The 24,914-nt window shown below is 39.0% G+C and overlaps 2 protein-coding genes across 2 annotated transcripts in view; both read left to right on the top strand.

Annotated features, from left to right (window-relative positions):
* LOC149210769 (F-box protein At5g49610-like) overlaps positions 1 to 21,156 on the top strand; it is a 60,210-nt gene extending 39,054 nt beyond the window's left edge. The window contains exon 2 of the mRNA XM_089399085.1: positions 20,806 to 21,156. Within this exon, the coding sequence (XP_089255211.1) occupies positions 20,806 to 21,156 (351 nt within the window). The remainder of the gene's footprint in view (positions 1 to 20,805) is intronic.
* A 2,553-nt stretch (positions 21,157 to 23,709) lies between these two features.
* The window catches only part of LOC149210768 (F-box only protein 6-like), a 47,773-nt gene continuing 46,568 nt past the window's right edge, over positions 23,710 to 24,914 (top strand). Inside the window, exon 1 of the mRNA XM_089399084.1 lies at positions 23,710 to 24,544. Within this exon, the coding sequence (XP_089255210.1) occupies positions 23,710 to 24,544 (835 nt within the window). The remainder of the gene's footprint in view (positions 24,545 to 24,914) is intronic.

The following is a 24,914-nucleotide window of genomic DNA, read 5'->3' as shown; positions in this document are numbered from 1 at the left end:
AGCACATCCACAACCGTACATAATCGAGTGGCCTCACCAAGGACGGAATCTTCACGTGAGCTAGTAGTGTCACTTTCCATATAGCATCAAGCCCTTCACAGATGAGGTATTATGTGACATTGCTCCCCTTGATGTTTGTGATGTATTATTAGGCCAACCATACTTATGTAAGTGAAATGCTTTGTATGACTCAAGGTCACATGTTTTTGTTGTTACTTTGGGAAATAAGTTGTACAATGCAGTAAGCTCATTTCCAAAACTAGGATATTCATTTTCCTGATTATACGCCCTCAGGGAAAGAAAAAGACGGTGGCCACGACCTCTAGACAGGGACCCTCTACACAACAACAACAAATGGACAAGGTCATGGAGGAGTATGAGGACATCTTCACCTCCACTGTAGGGGTGCCTTTTCATTATTAGGTCAACCACTCCATCAATCTGACCCCAGGTGCGCCGCTGCCCAATGGACCAATCTATCAGTGCTCCGTTATGGAGAATGGGGAAATCAAGAGCCAAATTCAGGAGCTGTTGGAAAAAGGTCACATCTGGCCAAGTTCATCACCCTGTGGGAGCCCAATCATGTTGGTAAAAAAGAAGGATGGGACTTGAAGACTCTGTATTGACTATCGTGCGTTGAACAAGATCACTGTCCGGAATAGGTATCCGATCACAAGGATTGATGACCTTCTGGACCAACTGAAGGGGACAAAACATTTCAGCAAGATCGACTTGAAATCAGGATATCATCAAGTACCAATTGAAACCTATGATGTGTGGAAGACGGCCTTCATAGCCAAGGAGGGCCTTTTCGAATGGTTAGTTATGCCTTTTGGGTTGACGAATGCTCCTGCAACCTTCATGAGGCTAATGGATGACATCTTCCAACCATTCACCAACTCATTTGTAGTGGTATACTTGGATGACATCTTGATCTTCATCTAGAGTTGGGAAGAGCACCTCCACTACATCCGATAGGTTCTCTAAACACTACGGCAACACAAGATATGTGCCAATTTGGAGAAATGAACTTTTGGCATGACCGAGGTTCAATATCTGAGATACATTATTGATGAACAAGGGGTGCATATGGATCCATCCAAGATCCAAGTCAGCCAAGATTGGCCAGCTCCAACCACTCTGATAGAGCTTTGCAACTTTCTGGGTCTTGCCAATTTCTACAGCAGGTTCGTGTTGGGATTCTCTCATGACACTTGGCCCTTGAGTCAAGTCACTAAGGGAGGAGCGAAAGAAAAAATCTTTTGGTTTGAATATCAACAGAAGGGATGCGCAGAGTTGAAACATCACCTCTTCTCTGCACTAGTGCTCACATTACTACCCTTGCAATAGCCATTTGAGATCAAGACAGATGCCTTTGGATATGCTATTGGGGAAGTCCTTACACAACAGGGGAATCTAATGGCATATCATAGTGAGACACTTTCAGACACAGTCTAGAAGTATCCCACTTATGGCAAAGAGATGTATTCCATTGTGCAGGCCTACTGACTATGCTATTGGGGCAATCCTTACTCAACAGGGGAATCTAATGGCATATCATAGTGAGACACATTCAGACACAGTCTAGAAGTATCCCACTTATGGCAAAGAGATGTATTCCATTGTGCATGCCTACAAACAATCAAATCATTACATTATGGGGAAGGAAATGGTCGCCCACATAGACCACCGACCCCTGTAGTTCATACAGATGCAAGGGAATTCGCAGAATGATCGCCATCAAAAGTGGTCCACATACTTGCAACAGTTCCATTTGGATATCAAGTATAATAAGGGAAGCACCAATAATGTTGCAGATTGCCTCAGCCAACCACCGATCATGGCGTTAACCACTGTTCTCAACTCTTGTGGGCACGAGACTTCTGATTGGCCACTTCTCTACAAAAGCGACCCAAAATTCGACCACACATACCAAACGCTCTTGGAGGGTCATCAAGTTCCAGATGTTCACCTCCAGGATGCCCTATTATGCCACATGGGACACCTTTGTGTTCCTTCAAGTGAACGTGCCAAGATGATTTGGGAAGCACACTACAGTCGGTCCACTAGGCATTTCAAGGTTGAGAAAACGATGGTAATACTGTAGAAGTATTTTTATTAGATGAATCTTTGACAAGATGTTAGGAAGTACATCAGATTCTGCATTGCCTGTGCCATTGCCAAACCGACCATCAAGAAGTAAGGCATCTATACTCCGCTACCTACCCCTAGTCAACCTTGGGAATCAATCTCCATGGATTACATGTCGGGCCTTCCTTCTACGAAGCATGAAAACGACTGTGTTTTTGTGGTCGTTGATAGATTCTCGAAGATGGCCATTATGGTGGCCTGCAAGAAAAACATCATAGCGGAAGCCACTGCTAAACTCTTCTTTGAATGCGTGTGGGTACACTTTGGGATCCCACAGTCTATCATCTCAAATAGGGACAGAAGGTTTCTCAGTACATTTTGGTCCAGTCTCTGGTCGATGCTGGACACCAAGCTCACTAAGTCCACAACTTTCCATCCCCAAACTAACGGCTAGAAAAAGGTCATCAATAGGAGGATCATACATTCTGCGCATGTACAACTCAAAGCATCCATGCACATGGGATGAAAACCTCTCCTATGTCTATCACAACTATAATCGGGCTCTCCACAACTCGACTAGCCATAGCCCTTTTCAGGTGGGCTTGGTATTCCATCCACTATGTCCCATTGATGTGGTCATGCCATTTGCAACTACTCTAGAAAATTCGGCTCATTTCCATTCCGAAACCGATAAGGCAAACAACTTCATTGAGCACATACAACATATCCTCTAGCAAGTCCACGAAATTCAAGATAAATCAAATGCCAAGTACAAGCAGTGACATGATCAACATTGGGTGCCACACAAGTTTCAAGTGGGCGACAAAGTCTGGTTGCATTTGCAAAAGCAATGCCTTACTAGAGCCTATCAGAAACTTAGACCACTCTGATATGGTCCTTACACCATTACCAAGGTTGTGGGAGACAATGCATTTGAGCTTAGCATTCCCCATTCCTTGGCCTACACGCAATGTTCAATGTGGACCGCCTTCAACCATACTTCCCACCATTGCTAGACACATCAGACATTGTAGAACAACTCACACCTATAGAGCTAAATCCAGATTGCATGGAACAATACACAAATGATTAGATCATGGACACACAAATAAAGAACACCTGACAACAAAGGATCAAATTTTATCGAGTTGTTAAAGAAGGCTAACTCCTTCACAAGGGCAAGTGGCTCACAAGGGACCAAGTTCAGCATAAGTTTCCTCATCTCATGGAGGAACTCAACACAATGGGGACCATTTCATCCTAAGGGGGGAGGAATGATCCAGGTCGCCACCTGCCTATTCCACTTGGACCCCCACCATTTTTTCTTTCAGTTTTTCAGTTCCCTTATTTGTAGCACAGTTTACTATTTTTTGCAGTTTTTCGGGTCCTCAACTTCGGAGCCATTTTGAGGCCCTAAATGACATTTTCTGGGAAAATCGAGAGCAAAAATGGTTTGCAAACCAATGTTTCTCACTCAAAATTTGTAGTCCTCAGATAGATATTTCTAACGAGGTATTGTGCATGTCAAATGGAGATCACATGCCAAAGTTACGACCCTGGGAAGTTGATGTACCAATTTACCCAAACGGGGCCCATAGTTTGGCACTTCATCTCTTAGGGTTAGGTTTTTGGATGTTTAGGGTTTTCCATTGTTTCTCAATAATAAATAGGCCTTGAGCCTCATTGTGACATAGCTAAGAAGCATGTAGCCACCAAATCTCTTCGTAGAGATAAGCTACCATCGCCCGAGCTAGTCTTATTTCCATTCTATTTGTAAGCATATTTCAGTATTTGATATTAATGAAATGAAGTGTTATTTCTAATACATCTTTGTATTTATGGTTATATCTACAATTTTGTGTGTTCCTGTTTAAATTTGGATCACTCATCTTCATTTTCCCCTGCTATTTCTAGTGAGTGCCCCAATTATTTTTAATCACAACCTTGAAGGTGATAGTATATGCTTGTTGTCTAAGTTCATTCTTCGAACGAATCCATCCTAGTAAGTTTTACGAGCCCTAGGAAGGAGAAGCTCAGTTCTGTCATGGTGACAAGCCTTTCGTCGTAAAATTTTAACGAGGCCGACGTAAGAATCACTCAGTATCTTTTTCATATTTAGAGAGTTTGAAAAAGAAATGAAAAAGAAAACTCCATCATGTCCCTTTTCGTAATTTTCCCCTCGAACCCAAAAAGGTAGAAATAAATATTCGAGGGAACCTCTTTACCATGTCGACCAAGGTGTAACTATTTTGTAAATAGTTAGTCTCATCCCGAAAAAGGGGTAAACGTATACTGAGGTGATGTCGATTCATTTACTTTAACGAGTTCGAAATGACAAGTACTTGGAAATCTTTTCAATTTTCATGAGTCAGAAAAGAGTTGAAAGATGACCCCATGGGGGTTCCTTTTTTGTTTATTTAAGGATTTTGAAAAAGAGATAAAATAAAACTCCTAGAATCGGTCAATAATGATAAATTTTTATATTGAAGGCACCTATAACTACACAATAAACGCACCCATCACTGATATCGATAAAATATCAAAATATTATAAAATATTTGACAAATGACTTTCAAAACTTATAAATAGGCAAAAGTAATTTCATTTTTTACTATTTTACCAAAATAAGTTGTGAAAGTGTTTTTGTGCCCTAATTTCCTTGATTTTCTAGTGGCTATTGTGGGAGATCCAAGGTATGATTCCACGATCCATCTATGACAGGTAAGAACCTCATCAGTATTCTTGCATTTGATTACCTTTTTATGCAATTTTAACGGTGAATTTTAAGCTAGAGAAGAGGATTTTTAAAATTTAGGTCGTCAGTGACCATCGCGGGTATGGTCATCAAATCTGCAATGGTTGCGCTGGAGCCCAAAGGTTTGCATGATGCCATTGCACTGTTTTGAAAACATACGTGATGGTGCCGAGAGCGATTTTTAGAGATTAAAAACTCATATCAAAGAGAAAAAAGTTTATTTTTATCCATGGAAAAAGCACTAAAAAGGGTTTAAATGTTGTTTGCAAGAGAAATATTGTCCTAGAGTGGAAAGAAAGAGGCCATGAGGCTGAGGATCACCAAGCATCTCAAGATCTGGCATGCATAAATTATTTGAGGGATTGTCTCCTTCTGAAATTATTCCAGACCACAAGATTGAGGGAACAGATGGAGTTGCTACCCTATCTGATCAATCGTTGGGATGTAAATCGAAAGATCTTCGTCATCAAAGGGCAAGAACTGGAACTGGAGGAAATGGACATCTATTTCATCATGGGATTATCTTTTGAAGGAGAAGATATTCAAATCTTTGGATCTCACTAAGGAGGTGAGAGTACCAGGAGTCTAGCCCATAGATACTATCCTGGAGTCGAGATAACCAATGGAGGTAAGGTGAAGATTACAACAATCACCAATAACCTTGTTGTGAGAATAATATTGTTCACCATGGTCCGTGTATCTGGCACGCAAGATCTTTATGGGGCTTCCTAGTCTCAGTTTCAGTATCATATTTCTTGTTTGACCCCTACCATCTTCAACTGGTGTGGAGGTCTTTTGGTGAACATGAAGCACCAACTGACCAAGGGTAAGCACGAACACCTAAAGCAGTTCATGTTTGGTTCCATTGTAGTGACCTTCTTCTTGGAACGAATACTGCTCTACTAGTATCAGTGGGTAGAAGTACCACATCCTACCCCCCGAGATTTGAGGCTTGTGAGATGGAGCCAGCTCATGCCTCGAGGAGGCACCAACCAACATATGCGCTACCCTCCACAATTTTTTTCTTGCCTTGAATGCAAATTACTCATGGTGGATGACTATGCTTATGCCAACATATATTTCATAGGAGATCCAGATCTACCTCTTCCACCAGGCAAACAGTGGACCGACACAGTTAAAAACTTTCTAGAGCATTGATACGTTTCTCCACAGCAAGTGCTTCTCTCATGTTTTCGACTAAGGTAGGTTTCCCAGCCCTATCCACAAAAATGGCTATATTGGCAGGCAGGGCGGTTATATACCATTCGCTTCGAATTTGTTCACTTGGTTTGGAGGCTGTCGGGATTTTGTTCAGGAGTTTATTGAATCGAGCGTTAAATTCCTTAATTGGTTCCCTATGCTCTATCCTAAGATTGGAGAGGTCGTTTATTAGGGTAGCCAGAGACCTATCATCTCCATATTTGGTAAGAAACTGCTCTTGCCAAGTGTTCCAACTGGTAATGGAACCAGAGGGTAAGGAAAAATACCAGGATCCTGATGATCCCTACAAGGTGTAAGGAAAAAGTCTATCAACAACATCTTGTTCTGTTACTCCTTTCAAGGTGACTGCCAACATGAAATTATTAATGTGTTCCTCAGCCTGGGTCCCATCATCTGGATTAAACTTGGGTAGCCATTTTTCAGGAGCATCTGGTAATGGATGCAATGGTGCAGGCATATTGACTGCACCAGGTCTGCTCCATGGATCTTCCATTATAATAGCAATAGTGGTTGGTACTACTGTTGGGACTCCAGATGTCTGGAAAGGAAATAATGTTGAGGAGTGAGCAGGTTGGGATGCTGAAGCTCATAATCCCTGGTGAACAACAATATGTAATGGGGGAGTGGATGATTGACTTTGCAGAGGAGAAGATGCAATGGAGGATGTGGATGAAAGCTCTTCACTGTCAGATCCTTCAGTATATTTCTTCGCCTTTTTCCTTTTGGGTAAAGGGAACTCAGTGGATTCAATACCGAGCTTTTCGCTTTGAAGTCTGGTGAGAGGGTGAGGTAAATTGAATTGCGAAGTCACACTGCTTTGTGATACCTCAGATTTCTATGGTGAAATCGAGAAGCTCTGAAGTTTGTGGATAAGAGACTGGACTTCAGGTGATTCAAGACTTAATTTTTCTGGAGTATGATGGGTTTGAGAAGGGGTAGTTGATTCCTCTTCTTCTTGTTTGGATACTGGAGAACCAGCATGCGAATGAGAAGTTTGAGGGGAATCAGAGGGAGATTTACTCTTAGAATGGCTTATAGATTTTCGTCTATGTGCCATTCACAGTCAGGCCCTCCTTCTAGCACCAAAAATGTTGATGCCTCGAAAATCGTTGCAAGAACATTGGGGATAACCACCCGGTCCGGACCTTAGTACAGCTCCTTTTCCGTTTGGAATGGTGGCTTCGGCTGGGGATAATGGGACCAGTTTCCCTGAAGTGGATAAACGGGATGAATGGATGATTTATTAACTAAGCTAGTGATGGGTGAATAACTAAATCTATTAAAAAGAATACAAGAATTATGACCTATCCCGGGAACTTATTGAGCTTTAAAGTGCAGCGCTTGATGGTCTATGTCTATAAACAGGCATATAGATGACTCCATTTAACAGGCATGGACATTATTTCATTCAGGATTACTATGCTTAAATAGTTAAGCAAAGCGATTAAAGCGATATTACCACACTTATCATTTATATCATTGACGCATACATGATTAAAAGAAAGGCACATCATAAAACATCCGATAGTGGAAGGAATATAGATCTGTTGTTAAAGCGCATGCATATAATCAATAATAGCAAAGGATAATCAAATAAGAATTCATATGAAAGGAATGAATTCACACATAGATGAAAATACCATATGAGCTGCTTGACGCTCCCAATATCAATCGCTACTTGTAATTCTTCCTTCAACGTAGAAACATTCTCAACAAAGACAATAGTGCACAATTGCATAAAAAAGCTTCCTTGTCAAATTAAGAACAACTGGTCTGGTTTCATAAAAGAATATTGACTGAAGCACAGTAGTGCAAACTTCAGTCTTTAAGTCTGGTACAAAACTTTACGACCCTTTTTAAAACAATGAAAGGGTATATAAATACTTAACTAATCTACCTATCTATAAAACAGAAATCCTATTTAATTGGTATCAATCAATCTTGATCTGATTTTCTTCAGCGATCTGGCAGTCAGCGGCATGATTCATCAAGTAGGCTGCTTGCCTTTATATCTGAGCTAACTTATCGCAAGCATTGGCTCTACTTCAGGTGGTTTGTTGAGGCGCGAGCTGAGCTGGGTGGCATAGGTGGCATCCTGAATATCGAGAATAATATACCCGATTGCATCTGTTAGGCACTTGAGGGCAGCTCTCTATGTATGCGGCTTGACCAGGAAGAACCAATATGTGTCCCAGGTTAAACTGTTAATCCCAACGATTAACCTCCCCTTTTCTTCTATATCTAGATAACATGATTGCTCCAATGTTTTCATAGCTGTCAACTTTCCTGGTGTACATTGGGAAATCATATTTGATAAGTAGAGAGTGTTATTAACTAGCTCAACTAAATTGCTAGAAGTTTATTTACATCTTGAAGCCGCCCTCTCTGCTTTCATTAACTGGGACTCCCATTCTGTGAAGAGTACATCTTTATGTGGTTCTAGGATCCTGGGCAAATTCGCTGCTTGTCCTTGATCAGAATCTTGCCAGTCAAGAAATGTAGCTATGGTTTCTTCGGCTTGATCCAATTCAGTTCTGGCCTTCTCTACTTGCTTATTTATGGATGTCGTTAATTCACACAATGGCTCTACCTGGGCGATTTGTTGACACAGAAGCTTAATTTGGGATATTAATGTAGTGTTTATTTGCAATGCTTCTGCTCTAAATTCAGCCACTTGTGGAACACCCTTTATTTTTTCGAGCTGCGATGACAATTGAGCAATTTGCTCATCTTTTGTTTTCATCATTTGCTCATTTGTTGCCTTTAATTGTGCCAATGCCTTTGATAATTATTTCTGTTTCTGGATCGCGCTTTGGTCGATCCTTTAATTTTCTGCCTGCAATTGTTGAGTTAGTTGATTGTTTAATTGTTGTTGCGTCAACAATTGTTGCTCTGCCTGCTCTGCCTTCTGCTTTGTTTCAGCTAACTGCGCCTGTAATGAGAAAATCTCTTGATCCTTGGTTTTCAGTAGAAGACTTACCTCCGATGCCTTATCTATTGTCATTGCCGAATAGGCTCCCGCATACTGTGACAGTTTTGTCAGGTCATCGAAGGGGTCAAATTCCTCCTTCCAAACCACATTGCCCGTGATATTTTGCTCTGGGAAAAGGGAAGGTTGATCAGTCCTTCTTCCTTTCCTTTGTCGTTTAACCATTGCTTTATGCCTTGGGCTGTAGAAGACATCCAGGGGAGGAATATCTTCTACCTGCAAAATGATTTGGTCGGAGGGGTCCTTTGGTATTATCTCTACCTCTTTAGAAATGGGTGGGCCGCTGGTTCCACTCAGAACCTGTGATGAAGTGATTTCCTGTGTTTCCGTTGTCTTGGAAGTGTCTGTGTCCTTTGAACATTCCAACCCACCGATGATGGAATCAAATTGATTCCATTCCTGGAGAAATTTAGGGTCAATATGAGTATCTATATTGACATCAATGGTGGTTTGTTTTTGCTTTTCAGCTTGGGACTCCTTCTGCACTTTTTCCTGCTCTCTCTTCTGCTTTTCCTCTTGCTCTCTTCTTTGTTTTTCCTCCTGCGCTCTCTTCTGCTTTTCTTCTTTTTCTTTTCTCTGCTTTTATTCCTGCTCTCTCTTCTGCTTTTCCTCCTTTTCCTTCTTTTGATCCTTCGTTGTAACCGGAGGTTCCTTTGACTGTTGTCGATCAGGCTCGCTTGATGATGTCGCTGGGGTTGTCGCTAGTAAATCTAGAGGCAGAGTTTGCAACCTCTGTTCTCTAAGTTTGTTAAATTCAATCAGCCCTTCATCATTATATTTCATTTTGGCCAATGCTGTAACCTGATTTATTATCTCAACTGAAGAGAACAGGTCGTCAAACATATCTTCCTTATGGTAAAATTTTGACAACTTGGCCTGTTCTAGTGCATTATAGGAAACTTTGTTTGGATCAAACTGCCTATTTGGTAGAGTCGCCAGAGTCAATGATTTAATCTTTGTGGCTTCATTTTCTGCATGTTTGAGATCATGCAGAGTATAGACACCACATCTCAAGGGAAAAGAGGGCCAACCCTGCTTTTTATTCTTTTTGAGAGTCTGTGTAACACTCTTAGCAATAATCTGGTAAGAGATTTCTCTTGCCAACAGTTTATCCGGTATATATAAAGGGAGAACATGAGGTTCGGCTTGGCTACCTAAAACTCTTATATATGTGAATTTCTCCTCTCCAAACCATCTCCCTATCGCTGTTAAATCAATCCCAGCTTGGTAGGAAATCTTGGGAATGGGTTTATCAAAAATAGAATAATAAATAGGCACCATAAAGCCATTGCAGACTCGGTACAGATGGTGCTTGTAAGAGGATTTCCATAATTTTTTATGGTATATGTGGATAGCCGTGGGGTCTTGTGGCGTCCACCTCCAGCCGACCACGGGAAATTCAGAATTGAAACACAATGTATCTAAAATATATGCACTGTAATAGAATGGGGGAACTATCCTTTCAGAGATGGAAGTCTTGTTCCTAAACTCAAGAACAACTTTGGCTAGTTTATCTGAGAGAATAGTGGCCCAATCCATTATTATATTGTGGCATGCAGCTTCCATTAAGGGGACCATTTATATAGTGAAATTAGCAGAGTCATGCAATCCCCATAATCTACACATCATTATTCTAGCGTAGCAATAAGGAGAAGCCAGGGAATCAACTGAGTACTTACCGGAAGACTCATGTTTTTGCTTCGCCGGGTTTTGTCTCCAATTCCGGATGGGTTCAGATTCAACTTCATTCTCGTTTGCGAATTTCTCCAGGAACGCCTTATTGTATATCTTCTCTGGCTCAGGCAAATGATACATTTTCCTCAGATCATCTGCTTGGAATGACCCGAAAATTCTCCCGTCTCTAGTGTTGAGGGTTCTATCCATGATTGGGATTTCTTCAATTGCCCATCGCACTACATGTGTGTATGGGATAATTTGTTCCCTAGCTGCTATCCGATGAAGGAAGGAGTCAGCTAAGTCCTTGAGAGTACCTTCAGATTTCCGAGTAGAATATGCAGTAGCTTGTATTCCCGTCACTTTAGGTTCTTCGATCTCGATCAGGTTATAGGCGCTATGCCAAGTAGTTCTGCCAAGACTAGAACATGTGGTATCCGAGATTAATCCTTTCTTTTTGTTAGTGGCAACTTGTCCTGCAGCTGGCGCAGCGGAAGTGCCTGTGGTCTTCTTGGACTTCTTCCCCATTTTTCTTGAGCTTTCTCCTTGGGATGAATTCTGCACAGAGGCGAAAATAAACATAACACGGAGAATTGGCGATGAAAACTTCAAAGTAATGAGCTATAGTGACTGATGCATAATAAGGGATTAGCTTTTAAAATGGGCGCAGATGCAATCCATGGGAGGATTTTAGGACTTACGATCACATTAAATGGCCGTTTAAAACCTGCCAATCTTAAATGCCCATTATATCATTAATCGGCCGAATGATTCATTTAAGCGTGCTATAGATGTTTTAGCGGTTGAGCACAGGTGAATCATTGTTGGGCGGATCAAACCTTTAATATGAATAAATCGTGATATCCCTTTATTCCAATGGTTTTTTTTGAAATCTGCGCTTTATCGCAATTGGCGATTGGGGCAAACTTAAATCCTTTATATTGACATCTTTTGAAAACCCCGATAGCCGATAGCGATATCGCATCGCATCGGGAGTATTGGGATCATATGAGATATGCATTATATATCGCTGATCACCGATATCGCATCGCATCGGGGCCAAAGGCATGGGGCGATTTAAAATGTGCATAGAGTATTGCCGAAGCCGATAGCGATATCGCATCGGCGGAGACCAATGTGCCACTTATTTATATGCTTTATGTCATTGTGATATGCGATCTTGCGACTGTTTTATCGCAATGATAAAGATTGATTTATTTGATAACAATGGGTTTTTACGAAAAAGGTTTTATAATGTTTTTTATTTGGTTTTCAGACCTTTTTTCAATAATGCAATATTGATACCAATCAACTTTAAAGGGACCCATTTCATATGATAATTTTCTGAATAAAATGATAAGAAATGGGGGGTTTTTGTAGAGCACAACAGAATCAGAAGCAACAGAAAAGTGCCCCCAAATTGTAGAACAAAGGACAAAGCCAAGGTGGGGCGGGCCAGGACAACCCACCAAAGCCACAACCAAATAGCAACACAGCGAAGCTAAAGAAGAAACAGGAAAGTGGTGTGAGTTCCATAAGAGCTCCACTCACAACACAAGTGAGTGCTAGGCTAAGCAGTCACTGGTAGCTGAACTAAAGGCTTCATAATCAAATGCATGTTTCGACTCTGAGTTAGAACCCAACAATGGGAATGACAAAGGGAAGTAGATTATCGATAGTTTGGCACTTCATCTCCTAGGGTTAGGTTTTTGGATGTTTTGGGTTTTCCATTGTTTCTCAATAATAAATAGGCCTTGAGCCTCATTGTGACATAGCTAAGAGGCATGTAGCCACCAAATCTCTTCGTAGAGATAAGCTACCATTGCCCGAGCTAGTCTTATTTCCATTCTATTTGTAAGCATATTTCACTATTTGATATTAATGAAATGAAGTGTTATTTCTAATACATCTTTGTATTTATGGTTATATCTACAATTTTGTGTGTTCCTGTTTAAATTTGGATCACTCGTCTTCATTTTCGCCTGCTATTTCTAGTGAGTGCCCCAATTATTTTTAATCACAACCTTGAAGGCGATAGTATATGCTTGTTATCTAAGTTCATTCTTCGAACGAATCCATCCTAGTAAGTTTTACGAGCCCTAGGAAGGAGAAGCTCAGTTCTGTCATGGTGACAAGCCTTTCGTCGTAAAATTTTAACGAGGCCGACGTAAGAATCACTCAGTATATTTTTCATATTTAGAGAGTTTGAAAAAGAAATGAAAAAGAAAACTCCATCATGTCCCTTTTCGTAATTTTCCCCTCGAACCCAAAAAGGTAGAAATAAATATTCGAGGGAACCTCTTTACCATGTCGACCAAGGTGTAACTATTTTGTAAATAGTTAGTCTCAGCCCGAAAAAGGGGTAAACGTATACTGAGGTGATGTCGATTCATTTACTTTAACGAGTTCGAAATGACAAGTACTTGGAAATCTTTTCAATTTTCATGAGTCAGAAAAGAGTTGAAAGATGACCCCATGGGGGTTCCTTTTTTGTTTATTTAAGGATTTTGAAAAAGAGATAAAATAAAACTCCTAGAATCGGTCAATAATGATAATTTTTTATATTGAAGGCACCTGTAACTACACAATAAACGCACCCATCACTGATATCGATAAAATATCAAAATATTATAAAATATTTGACAAATGACTTTCAAAACTTATAAATAGGCAAAAGTAATTTCATTTTTTACTATTTTACCAAAATAAGTTGTGAAAGTGTTTTTGTGCCCTAATTTCCTTGATTTTCTAGTGGCTATTGTGCGAGATCCAAGGTATGATTCCACGATCCATCTATGATAGGTAAGAACCTCATCAGTATTCTTGCATTTCATTACCTTTTTATGCAATTTTAAGAGTGAATTTTAAGCTAGAGAAGAGGATTTTTAAAATTTAGGTCGTCAGTGACCATCGCGGGTATGGTCATCAAATCTGCAATGGTTGCGCTAGAGCCCAAAGGTTTGCATGATGCCATTGCACTATTTTGAAAACATATGTGATGGTGCCGAGAGCGATTTTTAGAGATTAAAAACTCATATCAAAGACAAAAAAGTTTATTTTTATCCATGGAAAAAGCACTAAAAAGGGTTTAAATGTTGTTTGCGGGAGAAATATTGTCCTAGAGTGGAAAGAAAGAGGCCATGAGGCTGAGGATCACCAAGCATCTCAAGATCTGGCATGCATAAATTATTTGAGGGATTGTCTCCTTCTGAAATTATTCCAGACCACAGGATTGAGGGCATAGATGGAGTTGCTACCCTATCTGATCAATCATTGGGATGTAAATCGAGAGATCTTCATCATCAAAGGGCAAGAACTGGAACTGGAGGAAATGGACATCTATTTCATCATGGGATTATCTTTTCAAGGAGAAGATATTCAACTCTTTGGATCTCACTAAGGAGGTGAGAGTACCAGGAGTCTAGCCCATAGATACTGTCCTGGAGTCGAGATAACCAATGGAGGTAAGGTGAAGATTACAGCAATCACCAATAACCTTGTTCTGAGAATAATATTGTTCACCATGGTCCTTGTATCTGGCACGCAAGATCTTTATGGGGCTTCCTAGTCTCAGTTTTAGTATGATATTTCTTGTTTGACCCCTACCATCTTCAATTGGTGTGGAGGTCTTTTGGTGAACATGAAGCACCAACTGACCAAGGGTAAGCACAGACACCTGAAGCAGTTCAGGTTTGGTTCCATTGTAGTGACCTTCTTCTAGGAGCGAATATTGTTCTTCTAGTATCAGTGGGTAGAAGTACCACATCCTACCCCCCGAGATTTGAGGCTTGTGAGAGGAGGCACCAGCCAACATATGCGCTACCCTCCACAATTTTTTTCTTGCCTTGAATGCCAATTACTCATGGTGGATGACTATGCTTATGCCAACATATATTTCATATGAGATCTAGATCTACCTCTTCCACCAGGCAAACAGTGGACCGACACAGTTAAAAACTTCTTTTTTTTGGATTTTTTAAAGCTTTTTTGGATTTTTTTTCAAGTTTTTTTGGATTTTTTTCTTTCTATGAGAATATAATATAAGACTCAACTTATGATAAATGTGTATATTTGTGACCAGAGAGACCACCAAGCATGTCTCCAATAGCACGACGAGCTGCCCATCCAATAGTGGTTGGAGATTATGAGGAAGGGGTTGATCCCTTAGCCGAGATGGAGCGTAATCTGCAGGAAATCACCCAAGGGGTTCTAGATTATGCCACCATCGATGATGTTCCACTGCGTTGGTAGAGACATGCAGTCAGAGTCTCTACGAGACTGCGTCAGCTATTAGGCTGAGTGGTCAGAGTAGTCACGAGCTACCATGAGCACCGCTCAATTTGATAGCTCTTCTAGTCTTTTACACATTTAGTAGGCTTTGAAAGCCAAGTGTCTCAAAACACTCTATTTTTTTACATTTTTAGGTAAATACTTAGGCAAATGCAATATATATATATATATATATATATATATATATATATAGATATAGATATATATGCATGTTTTATTTCCACTTATGTGTTCATAACATGATTCAGTTTTACAAATGACGCAAATGTCTATTAAGAACAAAATTTTCTAATGTATCAGTTAATGTATTTAAATTACATGGAATATGTTGATATGTAATGTAATCAAAATTTCTTTCCAGAAATCTAACACGTAGATACATATGCAATATTTGTAGATTTCCTACTAAATAATGATTATTTAATTGTAACACAATGAGCTGTGAATCCAACTTAAAAACTAAATCCCTAATGCCAACAACAACTGCTTCTAACAAGAGTTCAATAACTGCACTATACTCAATGATATTATTGGTTGTTTGACCAAGGCAGATGCCTTGTAAGTTAATCAGCTCACCACTAAGGTGATAGAGTACCCATGCTACGGAAGATAGGTTTCATGTGCTAAGACAAGCACCATTAGCAAAACTAATGTAATGACCTGATGACATCTGCAAACCGAGTGGAACACAAGGTAAGCAGAAAAACATATGTCTACAAAGAAAACAAACACACCAAAAATCAGAACATATTATTGACCCTTTCAATCAGTACATTTTGATCGAGATCTCTGATTCTTCCTCCAATAGGATTTTTCTTGCAATCTGTTATTTTGCTCCTATCAAATCTACCTCCTATAAGAAAAAACCTTAGATAAGAATTTTCCTTTCACTACCCTAGAAAAATACATTCACAATGTGAGGAATGAAGGTAATATCATTTTGCTTGGGGACTTCAATGCTTAAAATGCTACCAATCAAGTTATTATGTTAATTTACCACTCTAACCCTCACCCCTTGTGGCTAGACAAAGATGATGACTTAGCTAATAGATTCAAGAGAACCTCTTAAGATAGACTGAGAACTTATTTGGCATTGAGCTCCTCAAGCTTTGTAGTTCCCAATACTTTATCTCTAATGGTATTGGCAAGTGGCCTTCCTCTGGAAAGATGACATGTTTACCTAGGTTGGACAGTAGTCTTGTGGACTATGTGATTTCAGACACCCATGTCCTTAACCGTATTACCAACTTTGAGCTCCTCAGATATTTCGAGCCTAACTTTGACCACAGGCCTTTGTTTTTAAATATCTAATTTTCTATTCATACTAGCCACATGTAGGATACTAGTGAAATCCAAAGACATTGATTTCAATTAGAGTAATGTATACATTTTCTTAAAGGAGTTAAAAAGGGATTTATGTTCTCTCAATTATAATAATAATATTGATCAAATTTATCACAATTTTAGCACTCCTATTAAGGAAGATATATTTTCTCTTGAGGATGTTGAGTCTGGGATTAATAAGCTCGCTAGTGGGAAAGCTAAAGATATTGAAGGATACCAAGATGAGATCTTAAAGTTGGGAAGATATATCATCATTCTGCATCTCCACAAGCTTCTCAATTTGGGTGTAAAGCATAACTTCCCTAAGCCTTGGACACAAAGCCTTATTATGACTATCTTTAAAAATGGTGACAATATTGTTCCCTCTAACTGCATGACCTTTATGATTAGCCACATCTTAGCCAAGATTTATGGTCTCATTTGGAAAAGAAGAGTAAGCATCGGCTTGAAAGACATGGCAAAAGAGCTAAAGGGCACGCTAGTTTTAGGAGATACCACTTGACTATCGACCATCTTGTCACTCTCAAGATCATTGTTGAGGAATGTTGCAATAGTAAATTTGATCTATTTTGTTTCTTTGTGGACTTTAGAAAATCCTTTGACATTGTTCCTCGGGATAGGCTTTGGAAAATACATGATGAGATAATGATTCCTCCGGAGTTGAAGATTGTTGTGATTCACCTCTACGAGATAGTTGTTTCCAATCTCAAGGCCAACTAAGGGTGGTCTAAATATATTAAATGCAATATCGGGGTTAAGCAAGGGCGTCCCATTTCCCCAACCCTTTTTGGTATTTACATCGATAAGCTAGAGTGTTTGGAAATTGCGGGCTGCAAAGGGATTGAGCTGGCTAGTATTATCATGACTCTTCTCCTCTATGTCTATGATATCATTCTTCTTGCTAGAAGCCATAAGGACCTAGACAAGCAACTTAAGAGTCTTCATGATTATTGCTCCAAGATGAGTATGACAATTAATATTGACAAGACTAAAATCATGATTATTAAATCCAAAAATATCTCCCATAGAAATTTCATCTACGATAACAATCGCTTCGAATAGGTCTCTTCTTATAAATATTTGGGTATTGACAATCCATATCAGCGCAACTGGAATTACAACAATGTGAAAAGGATTATTAGAGGCTAGAAAGCTTATGATGATCTTGAAAACAATTGTAAGGATGTGGATCTTTGTATTTGGAGTAAAAAAAGGTTCCTTTTTATGACCCTCGTCACCCCCTGTTGTCCTATACGGTTGTGAAGTTTGGGGTTGCAGTATATATGGAGAGTCGTGAAGAAATATTCATATGATTCAAAGGCAACCATAACCTACAATCTAAAGCTCAAGGGAAATACCCCCTATCGTATCCTCCTAATTGAAGCTTGCCTCTCCCTTATTGAATGTAGGGCTATGTTTAAGTATCTTATGTATAAGAAGAAGCTTTACAACATGAAATCCAAGAGGTTTCTTAAAATTGCTTCTAACTTTAGTCAAAACCCCCACCTTCGTCTCAAGCATGGGTGGCATAAGGATGCCCAGTCTTGGCTCAACCATTGAAGGGTAAATGAGTAGATCATTTTGGGAAGCAAGGATAGTGTCAAAGATACTATCACCTCCAAATTTAAGGATAAGATATGGGATGATAAGGAGCTTGAGGGTAAAAGGAAGCCTAGGTATTATAAGGAGGTGATCAACCCCACCCTTGAGAACTATAATTATATTTTTGTTTTGACTGCCTCGAATAAAAAGATGAGCCTAATATTATAACTAATTCTCATGAGTTTCCAAGTGAAACCAGACAGTGGTCTACTCCCAAGACTCCCTAGGATGATAGAATTTGTCAGCGTTGTGATACTAAGAAGATGGAGGATGAAAATCACTTTCTTTTAGATTGGTCGACCTTTACTCACATCAGCTCTCATTTCCCTAACATGTGTCACACTTCTAATCTTATTGACTTGTTAAGTCAACCCAACTATAGTGACCTTGGTGCGCTTCTTTCCCTTCTTTTTTAGCATAGAAATAAGATTCTCAATAATTAAAATTAGATTCTTCTTCTTCTTAAAGTCTCATAGACGCAATAAGCAAAATATGATAAATAAAAATATTTCAATTTATTTAATAAAATATTTTCAAAATAAAAAAATATTAATAATAATAGCAACAAAATGCAACCAAATAATTTATTTATAATAGGAAATAAATAAAAATATAAAAATATATATTTTTAAAAATAAAAAAAAATAAACATTCTAAAACAATTTAATAAAAATAAAAAATAAAAATACACCCATATATATTATATTAAATAAGTAAGATACCTTTTCTCGTGGGAAACAAAGGTGAATTGGGCCGCGCTTATGGTTGTACTCCACACTCTCAGAGAAACAGGAGAAACAGTTATGCAAGTGGACACTATCGTCATAAATGTGGTTTGTAAGAGAATGATATATCAAATCCGTTTTATGATAAATATGACCGTTACATAAGTGAACGCTTGTGATAAAAAATTGGCGGCTTTCCCCAAATCAGGTTGACTCTAGTTTGATTTAATCAGTATTAAAATAATATAAATTATGCTTTATATTATAGTTAACAAATTCAAATTTATATTATAGTTATCAAATTCAAATTTGATTCGGAAAAGATTTTACTACATACTATATAAATTCAATAAGCATAGATTTTCCAAAATTAAATTATTAAAAAATATATATATTTATCAAAAGATTATAACATATCATAAAACAATATATTTTAAAAAAATTCACATTCTCACATCCTAAATTTTAATATCACTTAAAAATAAAAATAAAACATTATTACTTAATAACTAAAACAACCTAAATCAAGATCCCAATGAAAACACGTTTTCAAAGCACATTCTACTTAATTCAAAACAAATAGGAGGGGAGAAGCACACCCAAAAACTTTAGTTCATGTTCGATTTGGTTACTTGTATGGGAGTGTTCCCAACATATTTACCAAATTTGAAAAAAAAAATACCACTAACTGAAATTAAAATAGAAAAAATTGGAGATTATATATTCCACTACCTGAAATTAAAATAGAAAAAATTGGAGATTATATATTTCATAAATATCTATAACTAAGCATTTATTAATTTTTATTAAAGGATTTTATTATTTTTAACAAGTATAAACTTATTGTTTTCAACTATATTACATTATGATTTTTTTTTTTTTTAAGACTAATTTTTTTAATATCTTGTTTTTTTTAATATAGAAATTTCAGTTTGTAATATTTTAAAGAATATATAATTTTCTATTTTTTTTGTTAAGCTTGAGAAAACTTTCTCATTTTCAATTTTACATGTCCATTATTCACCCCACAACTAAAGAAAGGTAGTACAAGATTCAAACCCAAGATCTCTGGTTGGATGAGACTTCATTCCATGGCCATTGCCATTTGAGCTACCCAAACAAGCTTAAAAATTTCTATTTTTAAATATTAAATTTTATATTAAAAACAAATTTTACTAAATTAAATAATATAGATTTTTCTATTTTTAAATATTAAATTTTATATTTATAATTTTGTTTTACTAAAATCTATTGATGATGATGATGATAACGACGATGATTAACCGAGATGCGGGTGATTAATGGGAATTCAATGCCAATAAGACAGGAGAACGACAGACGGCGGTGCCACATGGCCACCCGCATCCTCCTTCATGCCAAATTATGGCAAAATACAAGTTACAGGTAGGCACCATTAATCTAGTGCATTGGTCGAGGCAACCATAATAGGCTTAAGGCCATGGCGAATATCAGCAACAATTCATTATCCCTCTCCCCGCTTGACTGCTCCTACCCCCCACAAGCAGAGGCGCCGAACACACGCACTGGCACAATGAAACACTATTGGCTTCTATGCTATGTGGATTTTGGAAATGGACAGCACTTCACCCATTCCACCCACGGTGCTTTGAATTTTACAGAATTCTTCTGCCTCTAGCCCAATCAACACCAAAAACCCCAGAACAAACGATATCCTATATGTTTCTAATTCTAGTTATAACTCTGTTATCCCCACTCAAAACTCCAATAGCCATCCTGCTGGTCACGCAATGACACGGATCAGGCATAGAATGCATAACAGACGTGGAAGTAGTCGGTAGCACTCGCCCAGCGATGCAGCCCACCCCTGATTCAGAAGCCCCTGTCTCCTCCCCTCTTCTGGCCATTTCAGAGGTCATCTCTCTGACAATTACCCGCATACCCATAGTGGAAGAGGTCGAGCACAGATTCATGGTGCTCGAAGAGTAAATGCTGCCACTCAAACAACTGGCCCTCCTGATCTCCCTTATCCCTCTTACCACACTACCCAGTTTCGCTTTCAAAGCATGATGAATCAACCAGCCATCCTTGCAACTATAACTGTGGCTTTCAGTGAGGAATTGAATCAGTGAGAGGCGCAAATTTCCTGGACACAAGAACCAGAACTAGAGAAAGGGACGCCAAGCAGGCAGGCGAAGGTTGAGAAGTCGGGTGATACAAAAGCTGGACCAAACACAGAAAAGAAGATTGTTTCGTTCAAGCACAAAGAAAGATATGGCAGCACCCTGCATGGCGAGGATATGGCTAGTGGCAAGCATGCAGGAGATGAACACAAGGGAGACATGCAAAAGGCTGGAGGCAACCAAGGTGGCATGTCTATTGCGATGGCGAAGGAGGAAGACTACGGCTGTTGCGTCGTGGAGGAACTGGTGGACTGGGTGGACCACGACTGCTGCATAGTGGAAGAGCAGCCACGTGACGACTAGTGGACTTCGTTGGACTATTGAGAATGACAGGTGGGCATTGTTGGACTGAATCATGTTTTTCTCTGTTTTGACTATATGTCTCATTTGGACTAGATCACAACTGGGTTTTACCAATTTTATACTGATTGGAATCTGACTAGGTTTATACTTCTTTTGTTTATGAACTGGCTTTATTTCTTGGATACACTCGGACTGGTTTCCCCTCGGTGGGCAGTCTTGTTTTTTGTATTCTAAGATACATACAGAGATAACTTTGTTTGAGCCTCCATGTAATTTTACTTTTTTACTTTAATAGATCAGCGTTACTTAGAAAAAAAAAAGATAATGACGATGATTAACATCCACTGAGACCAAATTGGTCTATCGGACCTACAATATTCTTTATTAGTTTCTAATTGTCTAGGTCTTCGTCTTTCTTGGCGAGATTGGTGCTGTAGCTTTCTTTTTTTCTCTATGGTCTTCCAACTTTCTTTATCTTGCATCTCCTTCATCTCTTCTGATTCTTGGGACATTGGTGTCTTAGCTTCGTGATCTATTGTGTTCGTCCTTTTGAGGATAGTCGAAGAAGAAGTTTAGTCTCGGAGATCTGCTTTGCTATTAAATGAAGATTTATTTTGTGTAGTATTCGAACCCTCATAACTGCTTGAGGGGTTGTCCAGTTCACTCTTTTGTTTTTGGGCGAGACTTTCCCCCTGCTTGTCTTGAGAGTTGTTTCTTTCTTGCCCGATTTCTTGTGATTCAGAGTTTTGTTGAGAGTATTCTTCTTTGATGACAGTGTAGTGTTCCTTTTGTGCTCCTTCCCACCATCTAGATCTGTGGTGATTTTTTCTAGCACAATTTTTCTAGGAGGCTTTTGGGCAATTTTTGGCTAGGTGGCCTATCTCGAAGAAGGATCGACATCTGAAGATGACACTTTCATAATTGAGTTTCTGGTTCCACACATAGTCTTTACTTGTTTGATGTATTTTAGCTAGGAATCTGGCGCTAAAGTCCATTTCCACACAAATGCGTACATAGGTGGTTCTAGCATATTCCTATGCTTTTGGGCACCTGCAGTGAAATTTCCCGATTGCATTTCCAATGGCTTTTAGCGAAGAGAAATTCCAGAGATGCAAGGGTAGGTTTTGCAATCTCACCTAAACTGATACTGAAATTATGACTGTTGTCGAGGGATCGAATAATGGGTTCCATGGCCTCATGAATAAGCCTGATTTTTCCCAAAACCAAGGGCTGGAATCTAGTATACATTGTCTGCTTTCAGGGTTTTCAAAATCTACTATAAAGAAACCCCTAGCACAGGGGTAGATATTAATTGCATTAGGAATTAGAGGTTTCCATACCTCCGAGATCCAACTATGGAGAGCTGTCAGCCGCGGCCAAAAACCATTGAATTAACATATTAGGGCACTCTCAGAGAACTTCAAAGCCTCATCAAGTGAGGCCTGGACCACCTGGACAGTGGGAGCTGGGGCTTCACTAACGATATGGGCAGGAGCTTGCCCCCCAGAAGCGAACAGAACTAAGCCAACATCGATTTTTGTGAAGCTGGGAGCCATCTGGAGAATGCTCTCGAGCTGAATATAAAAGATTGCCGAAGAGAAGCCATAGAAGATTGTCGAAGAGAAGTGAAGAGTTGCAGATCTATAAACCGCAATAAAGAGACGAGCCATAGATCTAAGGCCCAATCGATGAGAAGAGAAGTGAGGAGCCACAGGTCTATATCAAGACTTGGTTACATTCTAGCAATGGCTGCCAAGACTTGGTTACGAGCCGCAGTAATATGCATGTAGTATGTCGAAAACTAATATTTTAGATCTTCGCCCAAAGCCGTATTCTACATCTCCGCAATGAAGAGCCGCAAATGAAAAGCCACAGTAAGAGCTGCAGAGGAATCGACAGATCTAATATGATGTATAAATGCAGAGCTGCAGATCTTCACACATCTAATATGGTGTATTGATAAAAAGCTTCAGATCTCCGAAATAAAGAACCACACTAATATAATACATTTCGAAGAGATGTAATATAATAGATCTATTATAATAATAATATTTTTAACCTACTATTTATCTTTTATTAAAAAAAAAAAAAAAACAAAAACAAAACTTAAGAAATTGGAATTTCGGAATTTGAAACCGAACAGAATCGAATTCCAGTATTTTCGAATTTTTCCGCAGTAATATAATACATCAATTATAATAATAATATTTTTAACATACTATTTATGTTTTATTATTAAAATATATATATATATATATATATATATTATATTTTATATTTCATATTTCATGTTCATATACCGAATTGGAATTTTGGAATTTGAAGCCGAACCGAATCGAATTCCAGTGTTTTCGAATTTTTCTGACCAGAACTTGGTAGCTATGCTTTATATCTCGTTATTTGTATTTTATCGCTCAATTCTCATGATATAACTTGTGAACGTGAGAGCGAGACCCTAGGATCAGAACGGACCGAGCAGAAGTACCGTGGAGTACCTCCGAAAGAATAATTGCAGCGTGAACAATTCAAAAGATATTTTCAGAGATTATAGCAATGGAAGCAGAAATCTGGCAAAGGCTCCCAGAAGATTTGTTGCATATGATTTTAGCGAGGCTGCCCATGCGGGTTCTTGGCATAATGAGCACTGTCTGTAAACGGTGGAATTCTCTGTTGTCTTCCCGTGATGCCCTCCAAGTAAATGTTCCAAATTGGTCGCTGCATTCCACCCCGGGGTTTCTGATTCAGATCCATTGGAATCCGAGAGTTGACGTGGAATCTTGGGTTATGGAAGGACGCGGTTCCCACATTTACAAACTTCCTTTGCTCAGTCACATCGTTGTGCATAATTGCAAGGGCATCCTGTGCTGTCAAAGAAAAGGGGATCAGAAGGATCTTTTGATAGGCATTCCTGGTACCAAGAATTGGAGACGGCTGCCTCGTCTTCCATTACCTACTTTCTCTTTCAGTGGAATGAGTTTCGATACCTCCACTAGGCGTTGCACTCTCCTGCTCGGCTATTCCTACAGGCAACTTCAGGGCGACAATAGAAGAATTGTGATGTGTATTTATGATTCAGAATCGAACGCGTGGACCCAAGTTTCCACGACGGTCGCCGGCCATATTTGGCCTTGTAGAAAGGGTATTTACTGTAAAGGAAAGTTTTACTGGGCTACTCTCAATCTGGATGTAGAGCATCCCAATCTCATCGTAGCCTTCAATATTGTTGATGGACTTTGGACAGAAATGGCACCACCAGAGGGATGCACAAAGATACGTCCTGGAAATTTATGTGAACACGATGGCCAAGTGGTGCTAATTGAATTGTGTGCAACTAAGAAAAGTGGTTGTGTTGACGTTCGCATGTGGAAGTTGAACGAATTTTTAAAAGGTGAAACGTGGTGTAAGCTAACATCAGAAGGCCACTTTCCTTTGTTGAACGAATTTTTAAAAGGTGAAACGTGGTGTAAGCTAACATCAGAAGGCCACTTTCCGTTGTCTCCCGCCGTTACAATGAACAGCAGTGGGTTGATAATGGTAATAGATTGGAAAATAAATATGTCAATATATAACTCTAAGGGGAAATTAATCTGCCGGAATATGAGATTACCGGATCTTCATACTTATCAACGACGACGGCAATCTTATATATCTCTATCAGCCTTGGAATCCAACAATTTGTGGTGGCCTTAGTTATCAGTCCCTGCTTGCGGCCATGCAGGGACTGTAGCAATCGCTTGTGGTTGAATTTATATTATTAG

Source organism: Pinus tabuliformis, chromosome 1_2 (genome assembly GCF_031772625.1).
Source record: "Pinus tabuliformis cultivar Carrire ecotype Pingquan chromosome 1_2, CPIR1, whole genome shotgun sequence".
NCBI lineage: Eukaryota > Viridiplantae > Streptophyta > Pinopsida > Pinales > Pinaceae > Pinus > Pinus tabuliformis.
This window is presented reverse-complemented; position numbering and strand designations above follow the sequence as displayed.